The following is a 22,208-nucleotide window of genomic DNA, read 5'->3' as shown; positions in this document are numbered from 1 at the left end:
GAGTTATGTAACTGGACTTGGGGAAAAGGCTCCACCTGATTTTTTTTTTTTTAAATAACCAAACAAAACCCCCTTTGCCTGGAGAAGCACTGCCACAGAACCCAAATCTAAGCAGTGACTGGCTTCTTGATTCTTGTGCCAAAAGCTGATATTCCATACCCATTCCTCAGCAAGTGAGTAGGAGACCTATCTTTGTTATCACAAACTTGCCTTTGTGGTGTTTTTCTATCCTGCATAGTTCCATAGACGGGTATCTTAGCTGGAGCAAAATAAGGTGGGGCACATTTTCTTGCATAGAAAATACCTTTTATTGTGAATATGAAAATAGCAACCTTGATTTAGGAGCAGAGATGCAACCCTAGGTGGTACAATACAATTGGTTTGATCATCTGCTGCTCAGCAGTAACTTACAGGAAGTTGGTTTTTGCCTGTTGTAGATTACCCAATTTGATATCTGCTGGGCCTTTATTTCTTCCTTCTAAACAAACCAATGCCATACATTAGCAAGTACCATAAAATGTTGTATTTGCAAAAGAAAACGTTCATATAAATAGGCTTTTTAGTATCAATTGAAGATTGTATTAAAAAAAAGTTCCATTAATTCAATACTGATAAAAATAAAACTTAGCTTTGATAGCATATAAAAACGCTTCAAACCAAGCATATATAAATAACTTAATTTGTAAACGTAGAAAAAAAATTAAGTATATATAAAAATAAACATCTGATGCACTGTACAATAAGACACTATCCTTCATAGGCACTGGCATCGTTGATCAACAGGAATCCCCCGAGATGTTTTTCCTACAAAAACTGCTTTATCACTAGTGCCGTCTCCAAAATAAAAGGGAAAAAAAAGCAAAGCACTGAGCAAATCTGTAGTGGGTTGTATGAAGACCTCCCCTACCTTGTCCAGAAAGCTACAGAAGCAGCACTGGGGACAGAGCCAATATCCCATGCTGCTGGTTCTGATCATTTTTTCTGGGGCTTTACTGCCTCGTTTGCTCTTCTTACTGGGTTTCCACTGAAGGGAGGACGTTGATATGTTACAAATCTGGAAATCTGTCATTTTGCTCAGTTGCTGAAAACTCTGTGACAAGTTACCCATTCTTCCTTGAGGGCCGTGTAAGATGTGTGATGCTCAAAGTGAACCATGCTGTGACTCAGGCTTTTAGCAAAAGGCTGCGCCTCCCCAAAAAAAGAACACTAATATATTGGTTTTAGGATTGTAACCATGACTATCCAAAGATGAAACAAAGCATATTTGTAAGTGAAAGGTTTTGTTATCCTCCCTGATCTAGTTTGAGGAGGAAGCCTTGGGCGACTATGCATGAGAAGTGCGATTTTCTAAAGTATCAATTTAAAATAGCTATTGTCTTTTCATTTAAAACTCACTATATTAGTAACAGAAGCTGAGAACCAAAATTGCACCTGTGCAGTGATAGAGTCAAAGTAGATCTTGGCTCTTGAACTCAAAGGTGGGAAGTGCAACTTGCTTCACCATGTGCTAGGAAAATCCAGTTCATACTGAAAGTAACTGTGTTGAAGTAGCAGGCACTGACTGCAGTAGGGTGGATGCTTGAGTACACATTTCTCACTTGACAAATTCAAAGTGCAAGAGCTTCTTGAACAATGTGGGCTTCTTTGAGCTAATGAAAGCAGAACATAGCAGCTTTTATTGCTTAGATATATCTAAAGTGATTCTGTACTATTGTGCTGAAGAATCAAATGAAGTTATTTGGATATTCGAGGTGATTGTGGTTTTGTTTAAATTCAGGAATACGTGAACCAGCTATGGATTGTGTTGAACAAATATGTAAAGCCTGACAGCAGGACTGTTGGACTAACTGCCACAGAAGTCCCATGAGGTAATTGAATGGGAAGAGTCTGTATTTGCTGCAGTGAGAGAGCTGGTCACATTATGAACAAAGAAATGTAAGACTATGTATGACCAGACTGTATTTTCAGCTCCAAATGCATTTGGGTGAAAATGTAGAAGGGCTGATGGAAAAAGCTGTTATGGAAAACTGTTGGAGCTACTCCTACTTGCAGGATTTAAATTCTAGAAACAAGCTGATTACTGAGTACTAACTTATCCATGACTGTGTCACTGTGTAGAACGGTTTGGTTTCTTTATTTCAAAGCACCTGATTCTGCAGCACAGTAAAACTGTGTCCTGAGGTATGATGGTGTCCACTGATGCTGCATAGTGTAGTGGCAATCTGAAACACCTTACACTGGCTGCAAGCAGTCAGCAAATACATGAAAAAAATCTGTCCAGGGTGTAGGATGTGTAGTGAATATTGTGTGCTGCTTTAACTTCCCTCTTTAAGGGGAAGGGAACAGGCAGCCAGCTAAGATTTGATGATTTATCTACACAGTCAGGAATTCTGCATTTGGTACTTATCATTAGAAAGTGGCTCTGCAGATCTGCCCAAGAGCTTGTAAGAGGTCTCAAGCCATACAGATACTGCTTCCAGCCTAAACTTACTTAAAGAAATAAGTTGATCTCTGAAGCTGCTTGGAAACAGGAGTTAGTAATACAGTTCAAGATTCTGGCTCTTGTAAAGCAAAGTCTCTTCCTCTGCTCTTTTTAGAGCAGCACACCTTTCCTCTCTTCCGTGGAGATTTTACACTGCTGTTTCCAGGAGGAGAGGTTCCTCACTAAACTTGCTGCATTTCTTATAAGCGGTGTTGGCTAAAACAAATGATCCTTTTCTCTGACTGTACTTCCATATAGTCCAGCAGTAGCAGCCAGGCTCCTGAAGTGAGGCTTGGTGGTGGCTGCCTCAGGAGGCAGCATTTTCCATGACCCTTTCTGACACCTGTGTGTCCCTGTGAGCTGTCAGGGGCTCTCCAGTGTCCGGTGGCGCTGCAGCACTAAGCGGTGAGCAGATGAGCCAGCCGAGCGATCACCAGGGGCTGCCGCTTCGCCATGGAGCTCAGGAGCCTGGCGGGGATGGCCGGGGCACCAAGGTCCACCTGCAGGGGTTAGAGCAAAGGCTGCACGTTGGAGGTTGTACCTCTTTAAACACAACACTTCTCCAGTCTGGAATAACTCTGATGTAACGAGTCTGTCTTAGGCACAAAAGTAGTTAGCAGCCAAATGCCATCATTACTGTGTGGTTTGTGTCTTTTTCTTCCCAATACTCCACAGACTTTCAAAACTTTGCTATTTGATGTTGCTTCTAGCAGGTATGACCCTCATTGCTTTTGAATTGGAGCTTGGATTAAAGTTTACTAGTTTGAGACACACAGTGTTACTGAAAATGTATACACATACACTAAAGGGCAATATAAAACGCATATAAAATTTTTAAATGCATATATATATTTCACGTAGGCATAGTAAAATACATGTGCTAATTAATGATTTTTTAAAAATGTATCTTTAAGTTTTAAATAGATGAGTTTAAAGGACTAATGGCATTTCTCTCTACATAAGCATTTAAATAAATTTTACACAGTAAGGCATGCTCTTCTGGACATTTTTAAATACTTAGTACCCCTGTCTCAAAGAGAGCCTACTTTTCAAATGAGTCTAAAAAATGGATGATAAGATTATCATTTTCTTATTCCTAACTGGAATCCTAATTTTGACTTCTCTTTTGTATCTATTAAGCGTGAAGAATTAATGACTTTGGTTAGAAAAATGCACCAAGTATTTTCAGGGATTTTGAAAATAGTATAACCCAAGGTGGACTTCCTGTGTCCACAGCACGGCAAAAATGCAAACGAGACTCCCCGTATTGGCTCACCACATGACAACACAACATATACTAAAATTGCTAATAAACCTTTACAGAAGAACTTGATATCCAAGGAAGCAGCCTTGAAGGCTGTAAAATCTTAGGAGCATGAGCTTAAACACAATTCGAGTAAGAGTCTCTGCATTGAGAAGTGTGAAAGAGGTGACTTTGTGGTCACTTCATAAGGTCCATGGAGCATAGCATAAGGATTTTATTTTTGTTGCTTACCAGCTCTGAAGTGTTCTGCTGTGTAACAGCTTTTTCCATTCACAGTTGGACATACAGCAAAATCCTTACCTGTGCCATGTAAATAACTCTGGTGATCTCTCTTCCATTCACTATGTCAGGTTCCAGTATCCAAGCACTTGGCAAAATCTCCCCTCTCACTGCTTCTTTACAAGGGTGAGGCATGGATGCATCATAGACAGACTGAACAGCCAGGACAGACAAGTTCTCCTGCACATGACAGGTATAAAGATGACAATTTGAAAAATTTTATGCATATAGCAATGTTTTCTTTGTTTGCCATGATGCATATTTCTCACCTTACTTACTTAAAAGAGTAGTAATTTTTCATGTTATCTATTAAATATATTTTTGTCAAAATCCTGTGTGTTTGCAACCAGACTATACTGTGTGACACTTGTGTTACTGTCTGATGGGCCTTGCTTGGCAATTGTCATTCACAAGAGGGTTTGATACATAATTCACTTGTGGGATACTGGGATGGCTTCCCTTTCTGCTACACTGGCACTTCTGCGGATATGAAGATTGACTTCTTTCTCTCCTTTATCCTTGAACCAGACTATCAGAACAACTCCTCCTGTGCTGCAGACAGAATGTTCACTTTACCTCTTTGGCTTCTACAGTAATGCAGCAGAAATCCCGGGGCTGCTTGAGGTAACATAGGGAGGTATCAGTCACTAAATATACTATGGAAAAAAAATAAGAAAGGGGAATTAGACTTTGACAACTTCAAATTGTTACAATTTTCCCTACCCCTTACATGCAGATACATATTTGATTTTGGCTTTTGCAGAGCTCTAGTTCATATGCTGTAATAAATAATTTAAAATGCTTTTCCAAGCCACTTCAGGTTTATCTTTACTTTCAAATCAGTGTCTCTAGCTGCACTTCTCAGCAAGGTATGTTTAATATCAGCCTTGGAACAGCCTTGCAAAGCTGAAGCTCCCATAGTAAATAATGAAATAGTTTATTTACAAGTGAAGAAATGGAACAAGATGCTTGTAACTTTCTTCCTGGCTGCCTACATCCAGATGGTGATGGTGATTGTCATCTGCTATGATGTGTGAGGATACTCACCCAGGTGAATGTGGCTGGTTACCTTCTTGTGTATTCGAGCTGTATTGATAGAGCTGTCATAGAGATGCCTTTTGCCAGGATCTCTCACCAGTCCCCACACATGGGGAAGAGGTCTTTCTATCACTCCTGCTCCCAGAAATCCATGCCTTGTTGCTGAAGGGAAGACTTTGTAGTACACCTGCACCTCTTTTTCTGTACACTGATATCTGTGAGAGGTAAACAAAAGGTATTTGCCCACAAGAGGGCCAGGTACAGAGAAAGGCCTCCCCTTACACAGACCTGCCATGAACTTACTTCCACCCAGCTGCTGCTTGGCACGTGTAGAGGTTTCTCAGATTGTGAGAGCATGCTGCCATTACCTTAGAAAACAATGACAAATGACACCAGCATCACTCAAACATTCCAGCTAACACCCCACACTCTCTACTGCACCCCATGGCTGCAGCCTGGCTCACTTTTACCTATCCTTCAAAATTGTTCAGTGTTTGTGTCTGTACCTGACAAATAGGTAACTCTGATGTAGAACAAGACTTGTCCCACCCATTTTTGCTACAACTTCCAGGAGGAATAAGTGAAAATTTTGTTTTTACTTACCTCAGTGGTAGCATTAGCCAAGATATGTTTGGATAAATCTTGGTATCCTTTTGTTGAAGAGGAGTTCACAGAAATTGTTAACCCATGAGTGAACCTACAGCTGGTACCACTTGAAGGAAGGGGTGGCTGAATTCTGCTGGCTTCTGCAGGAAATAAAAAAGCCAGAGAGGGAATAAAAAATTTAAAATGTAACCCCACCACTATTCTTAAACTGTAGGGACTTAAACTCTCTACTGGAGCCCCCCATTCCTCTGATACTAATGAAGGAGTGATAACATCCCTTGCTTAGACATTCTGTTTGTTGGTATTTACACTGCAGTTATATCTTGTGGTACTGAAGTTTTAATGGTTATTGCCACATGTAAAAAAATAAGGAAAAATAGACAGCTTAACTCCTGAGACTAAAAATAAGAATTTGCTTGTACAGTTCTATACTCATTGCAGATTTGGGCCCCACACCCCTTGCTTCCTTCCTTCATTCCAAATATTGTCCTGATATTATCTCAATAAGCTGTACTTTGATGTTACCACATCAAAAGACCAACTTCAGAGGAAGCAAATCACCATTTAATTGTTACAACTTATTACAATATTTAATGTTTAAATAAATTTTAAGCAAGCTCTGGCTACTGGTTGGTGATATTTTTCTGAAGTCATGTAAAGGTAGGGACATCCTTGCAATACCCAGATTCAAATTACATTTTGATTTATATAAATGACAAATCTTATTAGGCTTTGGGATACAGCTCAAAAGAAGCAAATATATGTTTTACTTACCAAATGTTGAATCCTTATGCAATGGCTCTGGTGTATAAAGCTGGCTATTTCTAACAGCTGAGCGACCTCGTGTATCTCTTGAAAGCAAAGTATTTCCAGAAGAAACCTGATTTAAGAAAGTGCAGAAGTGGGAGCATTCATTTGAAGTGGGAAAAATAAATTGTGCTACACAGGCAGCAGAATACTAGTAGCAAATCTTATAAGGTCGGAAGCTTCTCTTTATCATGAGGTAACCCCTTTGCCTTTCCCCTAGTTATGAAATGATTGACTTTGACTTGGGAAATTTAGCAAAGCAAGTGTAAGGAACTAGCACGGGTGCATACTTCCAAAGTGACTTCAGGAAAGTCCATTTTCACACATGGAAACTCTTAAGCGAATGCATGGATCATTAAGGGAGGCACATAGAATATCAGATGCTATCAGATTTATCACAAGAAAAGGCCTGTTGCTTCTAAAACATTGGACAGTTCTCTGATAGTTATATAGGCAGAAGTAACTGATTTTTTATCTATGAATCACAAAAAAAAAAACAAACAAAAAAAACCCCAACAAAAAACCAAACCAAACCAAACCAAAAAAAAAACCCCACAAAAAAACCCCCAAAACAAACAAAAACAACCTAACCAAAAATTAAGTGACACTGTCCTTTGCAATTACATTACAAAGTACTCCCTACTCCCTCACCCCATGTCACCCATGTAGTGGTAATGCAAACTGGTCCTGCTTCATAGCTGTGACAGAATTCAAATCATCTCAAAAACCATCTCTGTTCCTAAATCATGCCTCTGTGCTTGAAGCATCAGGAGACATCAGTCTCACACAGCAGCGGTTTCTCACCTGCCCTTCCTGGCTGCTGAAGTTACTTGCAGTATATGTGGCAGTATTACTGCTGTTGTAACCAGATGTTGGGCCAGAGGAGAGGCTGAGGCTGGAATCTGTACATAAAGTGCTTGTACTTGCAAGATTCTTCAGTCTTGCTTCTTCCTGTAATAGGCATCACAGTATTGCAAACAAAAAACCAAAACACCACAGCACTGAAAGTTGAGTCTAAAGGAATCCAGTTTATTTCAAGAAGTGTTGACACAAACTTGCCATACAGAAAGCATTAAATAAGCAAGTTTGTTTGAGAGCCTAGGATCATATAAACCATAGAGTGAATGACCCTGTAAAACTTGACAGTCTGGGAAAATGCAGCTTTTGCTGCTTTCTTCACATATAAGAGTTGAGACTATCAAACTAATGCTAGGACACTTTTAAGAAGAAGAAGTTCTAAAAAATATGTTTTTTTCAGTGCCATTTGTTGCTCTTTGTCTACTTCTCAAGCTCCTGACTTAACTTGCTGGTCAAATACAGTTAAAGACTGAAGATTGTACTTTACCAATGCAACTACTCAACGCTAGAAGACCAAATAAAAATTACATACAAAGAAAATCCTGAGAACTTCCACATTATGTATACTTTCAATATAATGCTCACCTTCTGTAACTGAGAAAATATTTGTTCCCGTATTCGCCTTTTTTCTTGCTCTGCTCTCTCCCTAAGTTTGTCCCTTGCTCTTGCAATTTCAGTTTTGGTTTCCTCTCGTGCCCTCTGATAGTCTCGGAGCAACAGTTCAATGTCTGAAGGGTGCTGAACGCTTCTTCTTTTTGGTTCTTGAACTCTGTAAGAATGGACAAGTAAGGGGAAACACACATAATTACTTGAAATAGAATGAGAAAATAATATTTTAATTTAGAACAGGAAAACCTGCCAGGAAAGCAATTAAAACCCACCACACCAGCCTCCAAAAAGCTTCTCTTTGCTCACTGAAGGCTAAGTAGACATAAGGCTTGGAGTATTACTCAGATTGCAAGTCCAGTTTACTACTGAGATTACTACAGTGGTTTCTAAATCAGGTCTCCATATAAGGTTATGGCTTTGGCATATCACATACAAGATTCTTGTGTTGGGAAAATAACTGTCTCCTGACCACAAAGGAGGCAAAAGTCATTTAGGGAATATGGTGGGGAAGGAGAAATGGAAATTCTAAATAGTGAAATGTTGCAGAGCTTTTCTGATATTTAAAATGAAACTGAACTCTGTAGCTTTTAAGTTAGTGAAGGAGTGTCCTGGTTCTTGCCAGGGCAGGGTTAATTTTGCTGGGAGGGGGCATGGCCAGGACACAGAGGTTGTTCTGTACCACCTCACATCATGGCTGTTGGTGGGGGAAAGAGGCTTTTGGGGGAGAAGGGGTTCCTTCCAGCCGAGATGTGGCAGAGGGAGCCATCCCATGTTGTCTATTGTCAGGGGGCTTTCTGTTTGAATCATTTATTTTCTTACACCTTCTCTTATTAAAGCAGTTGCTGTTACTGTTCTTTTTCTTATCTTATTGCTGTTCCCAGCAAATTGTTTTTATCGCAACCCATGATCTTTACCTTTTGTACCTCCAATTGGAGGGGAAGGGGAAGCAGCACTGATTTTAGTGGGAGTACCAAATTGGAGAATATCACTCCTAAATCACAACAAGGAGTAAGAAGACAGATTGGTCTCCAGTCAGTCCAGACTGAATACTTGGCTGTCCCCATCCATCATACACATATAATAAATTAGGCATTTGTTATGGACTGAAAGAAAATTAGACCCAAGATTTTAACGAATGTTTTCTAAAATCAGGCATGTGTTTTTCCTGAAAGCATTTTCTATCCAAAAGGTTAATGCACCCACACTGAGAAAAATTCTGCCCCTGAAGTCTTGGATGTCAGTAAGAACCATTAACGAGCACCCATTGTGAACACTGTTAATGAAGATCAGGCCTAAAGAGCGGTTTCTAATGCCCCACCTGGTGTTTTCCACCACATCTCTTCTCAGCTGTTGCAGGTATTCTCGGCGTCTGCTGGGGAGGTCTAGATCTCTCTGACTTGCATCCAGATTCTGGGACAGACTCAAATGCTTTTGGGGACTCAGGCTTCGGCTTCTTTGGTATCTTTGTAACCTTTTTACTCTTTCCTTCCTCAGAGTTTCGATAGTTCTCATGTGTCTGTTAGGGAAACGTGATTAGAGTGACAAAATGCACCCTGCAAAGATACATTTTCTGATTTTTCAAAGCACTTTAATATTAGGCAGATTTGTAATGTAAAATATTCCTTTTTATAGGAATCTAATACCATCTAATACCCTTTGTCTACATGCTGAGAGATGATATAGAAATTCTAAAATGCCACTGCTTTTCTGACAGCAGGAAATGTACAAGAGGGTTGTGATTACTGCTGGTAATGGCTGAGAGGCAAATTGAGAATGGAGACTAATGTAGCTGCTTCAAATTTTTTTGTTGCAACAGTTTGCCAAACTGAGGTCTACAATCACAAGAATCAAGTATATTAATTGTTTAAGAAATTATTTTGTATATTTATGGGGGGTTAAAAATTATTTTTGCCTATTCATACAGCAGCATTTATTCACAGTTGCATGAATGATATATTTCCATAAATAGGATGTATTAATTATTTTTACATTGCAATAAATCAATTTAATATACTCCCACACCACCAGGTACACATAACTCTCGTGGCTGCCAGAAATTTTAAGAGTGGGATGACACTAGACTTGAATTACACCAAATCACTTTTCCCTTTTTTCTTGGAGTAACCCCAAAATTTTGTTGTAAATGCATCGCTTAACAGTTTTTAAAATAAGCCTGATAGTGTTATTTCTTCACATATACTTCACTCAATGACTAAGTGCTCATTACTAAATGCTATTTAAGCTACATGAAGTGTATTAAAAATACTTAAAACAACACTACAGCAAGTAATTTACCTTTCATAAAGTTGCTGCTTCACTGGAATTGCCCCTGGCTCATCTGCAGTTCCTCCCTGAAGGACCCTCAGCAGGGCGTCTGTTTCCCCGATGCCATAATTGAGCTTTGCTTCAGTCAGTTCCACTGTGAGGGGATGCTGATGCAGATCCAGGTGAATGCCAGACATGATCTGGGCCCGCTCTCTCTGAAGTCTCTTGATCTCTCTGCTCCTGCTGTCACAAGACTGGTAATTCCCTTCCATTTCTGTTGATCGTGTGCTTCTAGGCTTCTTTTCTGCCTGACTTCTTAAATCGGTCACGCTGCCACTCAAGCCGAGTAACAAGGGAGGAGGGCTGCTCCTAACACCACACCAGTTGCTAAATTTATTGTGTATGGGTAAGTCCCGGAGACTGTAGCTCCGAGGCCTGTATGGCTTTGCAAAAGCAGTGTTCTTGCTGAGAGGAATTTCAGTGTCACATTCACTCCCAGTGACAGAATCTGTACTGTCGTCTCGGAAGGAAGTCTGCATGTCGCTCACATCAGAGAGAGGGGGAGGGCAGCTGTTCTCATTCTTCCAGAAGAAATCATGAAATTGTAGAGAAGATGCTTCTACCAGAGGTTCTGAATATGCGCCAGCATTTGTCTTACTTGAACAAGTGGCACTAATTTTTTGATTAAAAAATAAGTTAGCCGTCGGAGAAGGGTAGTTATGAATCAAATCAGTCTCAGAATTCCCAGTGTACTTCTCGTGCCCTATTCCACCTGAAGAACCTCCTCCAGCCCTTGTAACATACATACAACGAAGGGAATGTGCCACTGAGTCCTGGTTTCTGGCATCACCTGTTACAACTTCTCTGTGGCCTGACACCTCCAACAGACTGCTGGAGTGATACAGCCGTTCTGCACAAATGGTAGTGTGGGTGTCGACCCTGAGTCTATGCTGTTGTTCCAAGTCTGTTGAACCATCCTGGCCTAAAAGTTCATTGGCTGCTTTCTTATCTGAGAAAGTTCCAGATTTCTTTCTTATGCTCTTGTGTTCTCTAGAGGTGCTTGATTCACTGTCTGTTTCTGTCTGTGAAAAATTGTCCACATGATGTTGCATGCTGAACTGTGGACCCGGCCTCAGCTTTCTCTGGGTGTGAAGGGGACTTGAAGCAACACTGGAAAATCCAAGAGGTTCCTTAATAGGGCCGACAGACTTGCTAAGAGCGGTCTGGCTGCTGGGACTAGCACTAAGAGTTAGAATAGGGGAAGAGGCCCTATCGACTAGCAGGGTATTTTTGTACCAAAATTTCCTTTCAGCTGGAGTCGCTGTTTCATTGACACTTCTTTTATCCTGAGTGTAAGATGTTGGCGATTGAGAGGTGCTATTAGTAGGGCTGCTAACTACAGTGCATGAAGAACTATCTTGCCCTGAACTTGGCAAAGATGATGTGAGAGGTGGAACTCTGGTACTAGCAAAAGCAATGTTCTGCTGTGCATTTAGTGATGTTTTTTGAAAATGTAAGATAGGGGTGGAAGTTTTGGGTAAACGAGGCAGATGCATAAAGGAGTCTTCCAAAATGCTGTCAAGACTGTCATAGAAGTCAGAATTGCCCAGGCTTTTCATCCCTGTTCGTTCTTGTGTTCTTTCTTCAAGAGAGGGTGTTTCCTCTTTCCTTTTGGGAATCTCTCCTACTGTATCTGCACCAATTTCTTTCCAATCAACATTTACTGCCTGAGCTCCCCTCAATTCCTTTTCCATTTTTGCCTCCACTTGTTTTTCTTCATGTTTGCTTTGAAGTTTTTCCAAAATCTCAGTCTGAGTGCCTACATCTGCTGTAGTCTGAGTACAGCTATCTGACCTAACAGCCTTTACAGCACCTTCAGTTCCTTTCTGGTTGATTTTGGCATTCTGCTCATTATCTATAATACTCTGTTGGGAAAGGTTTCCCAGCAGCTCAGAAGTGTTCTGAAGAAGCTGTGACAGATGCATGGACAGGTTCTGCATGCTTGTCCAAGAAGAAGGTTGAGGAAATAAATCTCTGTTTGTTTCCTCCTTTTTTGCAGAAACATCTGTATAGCTTCTCTGATGTCTTCTTTGTCTTCTATACCTTCCTGTAGCTGCTGTTTGTGTTCCTTGCTCACATGTAATCCCTGGTGGTTTTCTGGGACATTTTTCAGACTCTGAAGGATATAATAGTACAATTTCATCAACCTGCATTGAAGAGTTACGAGGTTGTGCAGGAGGATTCTCAAGTTCAGCAGTGTTGTTTTCTGAGTTAGTTTCGAGTGTTTCACTGGATAAGTTGCTGTACTGTTTGGTACTGTCACTTGAGTATGCTGACTGAAAGTCTTGTCTGACACTGTCCCATTCTTGAAGACCTTCAATGCTACTCAAAGTGCTTGACAAAACTTTTGCTGTAGCATATGAACTTAGATGAGAACGAAAAGGAGAATTTTGAGAGTTCAATCCATTGTCTACACTGGAACATCTCATAACTTTACGATTTTCCATATTCAAAGGAATTTGATTGCAAGAGACATCACTTGCACTTCCAAAAACATACTGTTTCCAGCCAATCTTGCTGGCTCCATCTTGTTGCCATGGGTGAATGTATGGGTTGATATCACTTGATCTAAAATGCATCACATCTTTATTATCTTGCAAAAATAAGTCAGTTTCTGGCTGGTATCCAGCTTCTCCTTTCCCTTCACTACACTGAGCTACAGAACTGCTCTTTGAATGGACATTTGCTTCTGCAAACACAGAATGGCGAGCTGTGGGCAATAAGGATGATGGAGATTGGCTAGTACAGTCTTTCAAAGATTGGCTGCTTTGGCTTCTTGCTGCTAAATTTTGTAAGTTTCGGGCATCACAGTTTGCAAGCTTCTTAGTTTGTGCCATTTTTTGATGAAATCTGGGTTTAGATTTAACTTGTAGAAAGTTCTTTGATTCCTGCTTTGAAAATCTTTCAATTCCATAAAGATCTTCTTCTGTTGGTGACGGAGGCTCTACACTCATATTCAAATCTTGCAGTGATTTAGATGCAGAATATAACAAAGGATCCACCTTAGATGAAGCTTCCAAAGTACATTCTACATCAGAGAAAACAGCAATAGCTGGAGCTGATACTCTGTGACTTTGTAAATAAGGTCTCCGTTCACTTTGTTTACAGCCCTTTGTACTCTGTGTGGTAGAATATGATCTTTTGCTCCTGAATTGCACCAATTTGGATTCTTGAGGAGTTAAATCACGGTTTTCTGGCAAAAACTTTATGGAAGTTGTTCCATGATTTTTTACAGAAAAATTGAGTATTTCTGATTTCAGAGTATTATTTCTCATTATAGTGTCTCCCATTGTTGAACAAGTGTCTGCCTCAGCATCAGCAGCAGGGCCATCAATGCTTGAACATATATTATTATTGCAAAGTAAAATCTCTTCTCTATCGTCTGTACTTGTTCTATCTGGCACCCGTTCTATCTGTTCACCTGCAGGCACATGCTGACACTTATCTTGCAGATCTGCAGGGTTTCTTTCAAAACCCAAGACAGTGTGATACGATTGCCTAGCATCAGGACTTCTGTATGTGGGATATGCTGGACTAAATGAATTGCAGGTATATTCAGGATCCACTTGAACATCTCTTGGATACAGATTTTCCAACACTGCAACTTCTGAGCCTGTTAATTCATTTGGAGAATTTGAGGATACATTAGTTTGCTTTTCAGCAGGTTTGCTACTTAATGCTTTGCTCTGCTCTGTCTTTGCTGCAAAATGTTCAGCCTCAATATTCGAATGCAGTTCTTCCTTACTTCTGTTAAGTGTATTTCTCATTTGTCCCTCTTTAATAAGAATTCCCCTTCTAGTATCCCAGAAAGGTAATGATGGTAGCAATAGAGAATTATCATTTGGTATTTTCTCTATGTGTTTGTTGCAAGCTTCTTGTGGTGGAACTTTATCCCAATGATGCTGATCAATTTTTGTATCACTGTCGAGTTTTTTACTATTGCTTCCATGTGCAGGTTCCCCATCTACAGCAGAATTTTCATATGAAGTACAATCTATGTCTGACACTGGACAATGCCTGTTTTCTTTTGCAAGAGAAAGTAAAATACTTCCTGAAGCACATACTGGTTCATCAAATACCACAGCTTTATCAGACTGAGTGTCTTGTATTTGCAAAACGACACATGGAGACTGTTTCAATATATTTGAATGTGAAGTATCATATGTGTTAGCTTCACCATGGCCTATATCTGCAGTTAAAGGAAATTCTGAAAATGCTGTTAAGGCTGGGTAATTGACTCTTCCAAGTGACTGGGGAAAATCTCCTTCTTTCACAGAGCACACATCTGCAGAATTGCAGGACACTTTCTCAGTCAAACAACTGTCCTGAAGTGAGTCCTCAAGCTGACTAGATACTAGAGATTTTGAGTGCCTGAGTAAAGAAGATGTGTTAAAAGCACTGAAGTTCTTGGAGCTTTGAAATGGTGTCTCAGGTGGAGTGTCTTCTGCAGAGTGTGATGGAAGAGACTTTGATTCATTATGGCCAGTCTGTCCTTGGCTCTGGAAAGTGAGCAGACCCAATTCTGGTACAGTCACAGTATCAGTGTTACTGCGATGTTCTGAGAACTCATGAATTTTATCTTCTTTTATGTCACCACAATTCTGGAAACAACCTTGAACAATTTTCTCCTTTACTTCTGTTCCCACAACTTTTTCAGGGGACGTATTACTCTGATTATATGTGGCCTCTGCCACTGCAGAATTTTCCTTTCCATCTCCTTTTTGAGAAACACCAGAAAAAGTTACGGATACACTCAAATCAGTTGGTTCACTTTCAAAGTATTTTGTTTCTCCAGAGAGAACAGTATCATTTTTACCTTTGTGTCCATTGCTGACAATTAAGCTATCTGCAGATGTCGCTAGACAATTCAGAAGACCAGGAGAACATTCAGAAGTGCCCAAGTTCTTACTATAATTTAGAAAGTCTTTACTATAATGTGGATTTTCCTTTGGAGACTTGTTCAGGCCTTCTGAAAGGCCTGAAGCCTTCTCAGAAACAGTGTTGCCTGACTGGTCTACACAGCACTCTTCAGAAGCCTCATGTTCCTGGTTTGTGGGCTCATGCTGATATCCAGCTACACCAGGAAACTCACAGGCGTTTTCACATTTACTGTTTGCTGTAGGATAGCTTGCACTTAAAAATGTCTTCTCATCATGCAGTGATGAACCCCCCAAGTGAGGTATTTTCTGAGTTGTATTAATATTCTGAAATATATTTTGGGTAGAGCTTTCTAGTAAAGAGTGGGGGTTTCCTACCCCTATATCTTCCATCACTTCTTTCTCTGAGGAAGACAGCAGGTTTGAAGTATCCAACACTAGTGAATCAGGCACAATGGTATCCTTTACCTCTTGAGCTGTATCTTCCACGGAATTAAAACAGTCTCTTAATAATTTATTAACCATTAAATCCATACTGTGTTCTTCATAAGCATTATTAATATCCTGTATTATATCTTCAGAAGAATCTAATTTTTCCAAGAAAAATGAGCTTCCTTTTGCCCTTTGCTGAAGTACAACAGTTCCAGACTCAAGACCACCTGCACTGTAGGGAGTGAAAGAGCTGTTCTCATTGGCAGGTTGCGCAGATATGGCATAATCAGGTCCATTTTTAAATACAAAGGATTCTGCCTCCTGCCTCTGCTGCATGGTCCTGGTTTGCAAAAGAGGTACACTCTTACTTTGTGTTTTACCTGGAAAATGTTCATCTTCTCCTGTTTCGTTGGCTGTAGCAGATGTACCAACACTGATCTCACGTCCCATTAATGTTTCGTAGTAAGGCAGAACAGCTCCAGTTCCAAGACTGCTGTCAGACGGTTTGGTACATCCTTTCAGTGCAGTGGGAACATCTTGAACAAGATGGGAATCATCACTTCCTCCAAGATATAAAGGCTTATTTACAGACTGGCATGGGTAGTCTTGAAGTTCTTGGTTTTTTTCTGTACACTTCAGTGATGATGGTGGATTTTGTTGCTTGCTAATGTCTTCGTTATTTCCAGAAAAACTAGTAGACACCCACTGGCTTTCTCTTAATATTTCGTTTAATCTGCTGTCATCATGTGTCATTTGGTAGCTGCCTTTGTTTTCAGGGAAGAGTTCATCCAGGTTTTGTAAAAAGATCAGTTCTACCTCCTCTGTGTTTTCCACAAATATGTGCTTTTGTTTGTCTGCTTTGGCCATTTCTACTAACTTCATCAATTGCACTTTCTCTTCCTCAGCTCTGGAGCCTAATTGATCTAATTCACAAATATCAGAACTTTTTCTAACGACACCTACATTCAAGTTTTCTGAAGTGCCATGCTCAGGAGATTGGACAGAGCAACTCATATATGTATGTCTGTTGAGACTTGTAAATTTTTGTTCAGTTCTGTATTGGTCAATAACACTATCATCAACTGAATAGTCACATGCATCAACTACGTTTCCTATCTCTGTAGCAGAGTCCACTGAACCACCATCCTCACTCATTTCAGTGGGGTCATGGTATCTTGAATCATCTTCTAACAATATATTTGGTTCTACTTTGGAAGCTATCAAGTACCTTTCAGGGATCTTAAATTGATCTAAAATTTCTTCTTTGTCACCTCTGTCATGATACATTTGATGCAGAGCTGGAGACTGTTCATTAAAAGAAACATTTTCATCTGTACATATGTCTTCCTGCCTCATAAGAATGAGCTCCTCAGTGTTTGTCATGGTATTTTGTTCTTCACTCCCAGTCATTTCACATTCATTAACCTTATCTTCCTGGGGCAAACAGTTTGGTACACAATGCTCAATTAAATTGTTAGAATTTATTTGTCCTTCATTATCAAGTTTTGCTGAAATGTTTCCTTGCCTCCTTGGGATTAGTTCTGTTTCAGCTACATTCTCTGTTGTTCCCTTCATCTGTAAAAGCCCTTTGCAAGTATCAAGGAATCCCAAAGTATTCTGAACAGTATCTGTTGTGTGGGAACACACAGCTGAAGGAGTGGTTTTGGGAGCAACAGAAAGCTCTGGTGAATAAATACCTATTTCTATTTTCTCACTTTTTTCTTTTTGGCAAAAGCTGCTTATTTCAAGTTGGTTGCCCGAATGCACAAGTATTTTTGATTCCTGAGTGTGTTCTGCCCCTGTGCCCCCTTCCTGCAGTTCATCTTTGCCCACCTCTTCATGTGTCAGGCACAGATTTGTATTAAACTCACAAGGAACTTCACAAGCCGTGGTATCAGTAGGTTTCTTTGGATTCTGAGTTAGACTGATGTCTTTAAAATCTTTTCCACTCCTGTCCTCAGATACACTTTGGACTTGGGCTACTGGTCTGTCAGGTATATTTTCAGTGTCTCTGGATTTAATTTCCAGTGAACTTTTTTCTAAGTTGCTTGCATTATTGATTGATTTTTTTATTTCTTCATCCCTGGCTGTCCTTGTATTCTGATAATGAGCCATGGCTTCTTCTGTATCTGTTTCTATGTTTCTGAAAAATTTGGATTCTTTATTTATATATGAACTCTCCTCTTGAGAAATGGCAGCTGATGCATTTGTGTTGCATTCAAATACCCCTCCCAACTCTGAATTTGCATCATGTTCAACACAAACGATGTCCTCCGGGCAATCACTTTCAAAAAATACTTCTTTCTCTTCGCTAGATTCAAGTAAAGATTTGTTCTGTGTTTCTGTTTCCAAGAGAACAGAGGCATCAAATTCTGCAGAAATGTCAGTTGTCTTGTGTGCAGTGTTGTTCTGCCCTGTTGATTTTGAAGAGCAAGTTGGGCAAAGGCATCCAGAACATACATCAGAACAACTTTCTGTGACACTGACTTCCACAGTAAGATTAGATGTAGCATCACAATCTCCTTTCACTATTGTGACATGCTCCAATAGTTTATCATAATTTTCAGTCTCAGATGCACTTTGAAAAAGATTGGCTTTTGTTGAAACTTTGTAAAATAGGCTTGAATTAGATTCTGGGAGGAAATCATTCGTATTCTCACAAATAGCAGCAGGAAAGGACTCGGTGTTTTTCCCATTTACATTCAATAGGAAATAACTTACTTCATCTACCCCTAGGTTTTTGTATTTGGATGAAAATTCTTTCTGAACTACAGCCTGAGAATTCAATAGATTGTGTTCTTTGCTTTCACCGCTTTCTTCTCTTATGTTGTCAGTGCATAATGTCGAATTTTCTGAAACTTGCTCGGATGAGCAATTCGCCTGACTATCTGCTAGAGAACATTCAGGGGAATAATCCTTTGAATCAGGTTTGTGTTTGAATTCATAATGATTTAGTGAAGACAAGTCTTCATCCTTTGATACATATTCTTCATGATCTCTGAATGAAGGCACCTCTGGCACAATGTCTGCCAAGCTATCTGTGCTTATTTCCATACAGATTCTCTCTTTTTGAGACATCTCTACTGGTGTTGCAGACTGGTCATAGCTTGCACTGGCAGCAACAACCAAAGGGTGACACTGATATGTTGTCTTCTGTGAGGAAAAATCTGTCTCTGCTGTTACATCCGCAGGTATTTGTTCAGGATCTGTTTCTTGCATTGTTTCCAGATTACTCTCCCCAGACCTGGGGAGTTCTTCTGTATCAGCTGATTCTGCTCCTTGTCCAGCCAGCATCTGAAGCTTGTAACTGCTCACTAGAGAGCAGTTCTTGTTTTTTAAGTCGCTGAGAAAGAAACCTTCATCACAACCTGTTGGTATTTTTTGTACTGGAAAAAGCTGCCCGCAGTTACCAAATTGGATGTGTTTTACTGCAGATGTCTGTGCTGAGGTGGTATTATGAGCAAGTCCCACAGAACACTCAGCAGCAGGTGCACTGACAGATGCATTTCCACTGCCTGAATCTGTCCCACTTGATTTTGCCATCAAGTTATTGTAGTCATTGTCAAACTCATCTTCTGAAAAAGTTCGGACTAAGTCACCTTCTAAATCTGCATCTACACAGCCATTCCTCTGCTCCACAATTTGCACAGGCAACACAGAGATAAAAGGTGTTTTTTTCAGAGTGTGATCTTTTGGCAGCTCTGGATGAGTTGTGGGGAGAGAGTTCTCCTCTTTCTTAGATACCAGTGACGAGCAGTCTGCAGTGGAGGTGCTTTCCAAACAGCTGAATGTTTCTGCACATTCAGTAGCAGACCTGTAAGCAGACAGTTCACCCAGTTGTTCTTGTTCAGGATGGTGTGACCTTGAATGTTCATAATAATCATGGTCAGCTGAAGTAGGAACAAAAGAGGAACTTGGTCCTACTGAGCTAACAAATGAGGACATTGCATTTTGAAATTCCAAGGAAGAACTTTCACTGGAGTTTGCCCATCCCTTGAAAATCTTTTTTAATGATCCGCTCTCAGAAGCCTCGCTTGCAGTTGTTGTTTCAGGTAAAGGTACTTCCCATGTGTCAGAGGAGAAAACTGAGTTGATTTGGTTTACATGATGTGGACTGTGAGTAATGCTGTGAATCTGCTGAGAGCCAGAAACAAAAGAAACCTCAGCAGCTGACTGCTTTAGATCATCTTTCTTTAGCCAAAGTTCTGGTTTGCTCAAAGAGCACACATGAGCATCTTGAAATTCCAAGTTTTCATGGGAAGAAGATGCTGTTATTCTGGGGCTGCTGAGGTCAACCTTTGAGGTTGATGTTAACCAGGCATCATTAGTAAGCAAAGGATTTCCACTTGTATAATACAGTCTTCTTTCAAGAGACCTTTCTTGTTCTATGAAGGGGACTTTTGTTCCCTTCAGCAATTGCTTGCAAGCATTACTGGAAGCAGCCTGTGGCTTGATGTTCAAATAAAAGGAACTGCTCAGCTTCAGATCATAAGCTGTCCCTCCTGCATCTCTGTCGCAGGTCTCTGATTCATGGTCTTCCTCAATCCGTATAGCTGGCAATTTAGGACTTTGTAACTTCCAGAAAATCTCTGCTGGCACTTCATCAGATGAGTCAGATTTGGATTCTTCTACCAGATCTTCTGCTGGCATCTCTTCTCCATCAGCTAAGCTATCCAGAGAAAAGCTTCTTTCAGCCTTTCCCAGTCTCCTACGAGATGCATATGATGTCACCAAAAATGAAATATGGCTCTCGGTTCTGCTTTTGTAAAGCTTAGCTGGCTCATGATGGGCCTTTAACTTGTGAAATTGGCTTGTATTTTGCTTTTTTGCTTTATTTTCCTTTTCTATCAGAGAGTCTTGTGACATTTGACTGTCATCGCTCTCAGAATCTTCTGGGTTGGCAGGACATTTGTTTCTGTCAAAATCTTCCAGTTTCAGTTTCTCTGGGAAAGCTTTTGCATAAGCACAGGAGAGCGAATCTACAGAATAGGAACTGTCAGTATCAGAAATCTCATTTTCATCATCCTCTTGCCAGTTCCCCAGCACATCTGTGGCTGTCTTGGACACTCCAGCACCTAGCATTTCAGCACTGTGCCACTTTTTTTCAACATAAGATAGTGGTGTCTGTGAGTTCATCTTAGTGAGATTTCCTACTGACGTTGCTGCCATCAGAAATTCTTTCTGTTCCACTGATGATTTCTCATCACTTGGCAAGGCTGAGTTTGCCTCTCTCCTCCAGTTCTTGACTGTTTGGTTCAGATGCACTGATGGTGGGTTTCCATGCACTGTTTTCTTCATTTGTTTAGGAAAGTTTTGTGGAGAACACCCATGGCCTTTTCCATTGATATCCATTCTAATCTTTTTGTTGGATACCTGAGCTCTATTTTGTGCTACATTGCTACTGGCAGGCTGACTTAAATCTTCTAGCACCTTTGATTTTGTCAGTCTCCTCCCTGTAATAAAGGTTTTAGGCTCATCTTTCTCCTTAAAAAGATCAGGAGAGGAGCCTTTAGAGATCTGGTTTTGAGATTCAGCTTGCCCTGGGCTGTCATCCAACTTTTCAAATTTTTTATTATTTTTATTTATATAAGCCATGATAGCTGAATCATTACAGTCTTTCCCTTCTCCTTTTTTATTTTCAGTTGAAGATGTTTTTTGTTCTTCAGTTAGCTGCCTCTGGACTGAAAAGGAGATCCCCTTTTCATCATTACGGTCATCACTCCCAGAAATGTCTTTTCCACTTCTGTAAAGGTATTCTACAGGTGAGAACCTCCCTGTTGTACTACTTTTACAGTATTGATCAATATTTGGTGAGGTAGATAATGTTGAGACAGACTCCCTCTTTGAAAAACAGCTGTGGAAATAAATAAGAAATAAAGTCCAATCCTTGCTTGAACATTTCCACCACAGTAACACCTTGTAAATAAGAGTAACAGTTTATGAAGCAACAATCTTAATGCCTCTCAAAATCCAATTCTAGCAGGGAATAAAAAAATAAAATTCTCTGACTAATTAGAAAATCCCCTTGCTATCTGGAAAGATGCTCTGCACACAAAGAAATATCTTAATGTTACGAGGTATAGCTTAATATTCAATCTCTGTAGGCTCAAGTGGCTGTAAATGTTAATTAAAAATAAAAGATCATTCTAAGTCACAGAAATCCACTTAGCAGAGTTGAGCTATTTCCTGCTGTAGAAATAGCAAAGGAGCAGGCTGTGATAGACACTGTAGCATCCCAACATTTTAGCACTGCATAGAGATATTTATATTCTGAAGAAGAGTTTGATGATAATCAAGATTAAATTGTGTAGAAATTGGTATTTACTAACAGTCTGAACAAGTCAACAACAAAATTAAGCCACTTCTAAAAAGCCTTCTCAAAGAGGTAAAAAGTGCAGAAAGGCTTGACAGAGAAATGTAAAAAAGTGAGAAAGACCATGTCAAACAGATAAGTAGGGAATGTCCTGTGCAAACCCAACGGAAAAGGACAAACGGCTCGAGCTTGATGTACCATATAGTGGGCTCACTGATACTGCAGGTTTGGGGATTTTTTTTTCAATACATTGAAAGGCATTCAGGATTATAGCTGGCCACTGAAAATACATTGAATTTATATTACTTTTGCAAGTAC

At 40.0% G+C, this 22,208-nt stretch overlaps 1 protein-coding gene across 1 annotated transcript in view; it reads right to left on the bottom strand.

The window, feature by feature from the left end:
- Positions 1 to 508: 508 nt before the first annotated feature.
- Positions 509 to 22,208, bottom strand: part of STARD9 (StAR related lipid transfer domain containing 9) — a 96,905-nt gene continuing 75,205 nt past the window's right edge. The window contains exons 24-34 of the mRNA XM_066188124.1: positions 10,239 to 21,431; positions 9,262 to 9,459; positions 7,920 to 8,103; positions 7,281 to 7,427; positions 6,444 to 6,549; positions 5,667 to 5,809; positions 5,367 to 5,431; positions 5,073 to 5,278; positions 4,602 to 4,681; positions 4,047 to 4,205; positions 509 to 2,982 (exon numbers count right to left, since the gene is read on the bottom strand). Coding sequence (XP_066044221.1) covers positions 2,881 to 2,982; positions 4,047 to 4,205; positions 4,602 to 4,681; positions 5,073 to 5,278; positions 5,367 to 5,431; positions 5,667 to 5,809; positions 6,444 to 6,549; positions 7,281 to 7,427; positions 7,920 to 8,103; positions 9,262 to 9,459; positions 10,239 to 21,431 — 12,583 coding nt within the window. The 3' untranslated portion in view covers positions 509 to 2,880. The remainder of the gene's footprint in view (positions 2,983 to 4,046; positions 4,206 to 4,601; positions 4,682 to 5,072; positions 5,279 to 5,366; positions 5,432 to 5,666; positions 5,810 to 6,443; positions 6,550 to 7,280; positions 7,428 to 7,919; positions 8,104 to 9,261; positions 9,460 to 10,238; positions 21,432 to 22,208) is intronic.

This window comes from Chamaea fasciata, unplaced genomic scaffold, assembly GCF_029207755.1.
Source record: "Chamaea fasciata isolate MVZ Bird 193981 ecotype frontalis unplaced genomic scaffold, bChaFas1.0.hap1 SCAF_7, whole genome shotgun sequence".
In the NCBI taxonomy this organism is placed as follows: domain Eukaryota; kingdom Metazoa; phylum Chordata; class Aves; order Passeriformes; family Sylviidae; genus Chamaea; species Chamaea fasciata.
This window is presented reverse-complemented; position numbering and strand designations above follow the sequence as displayed.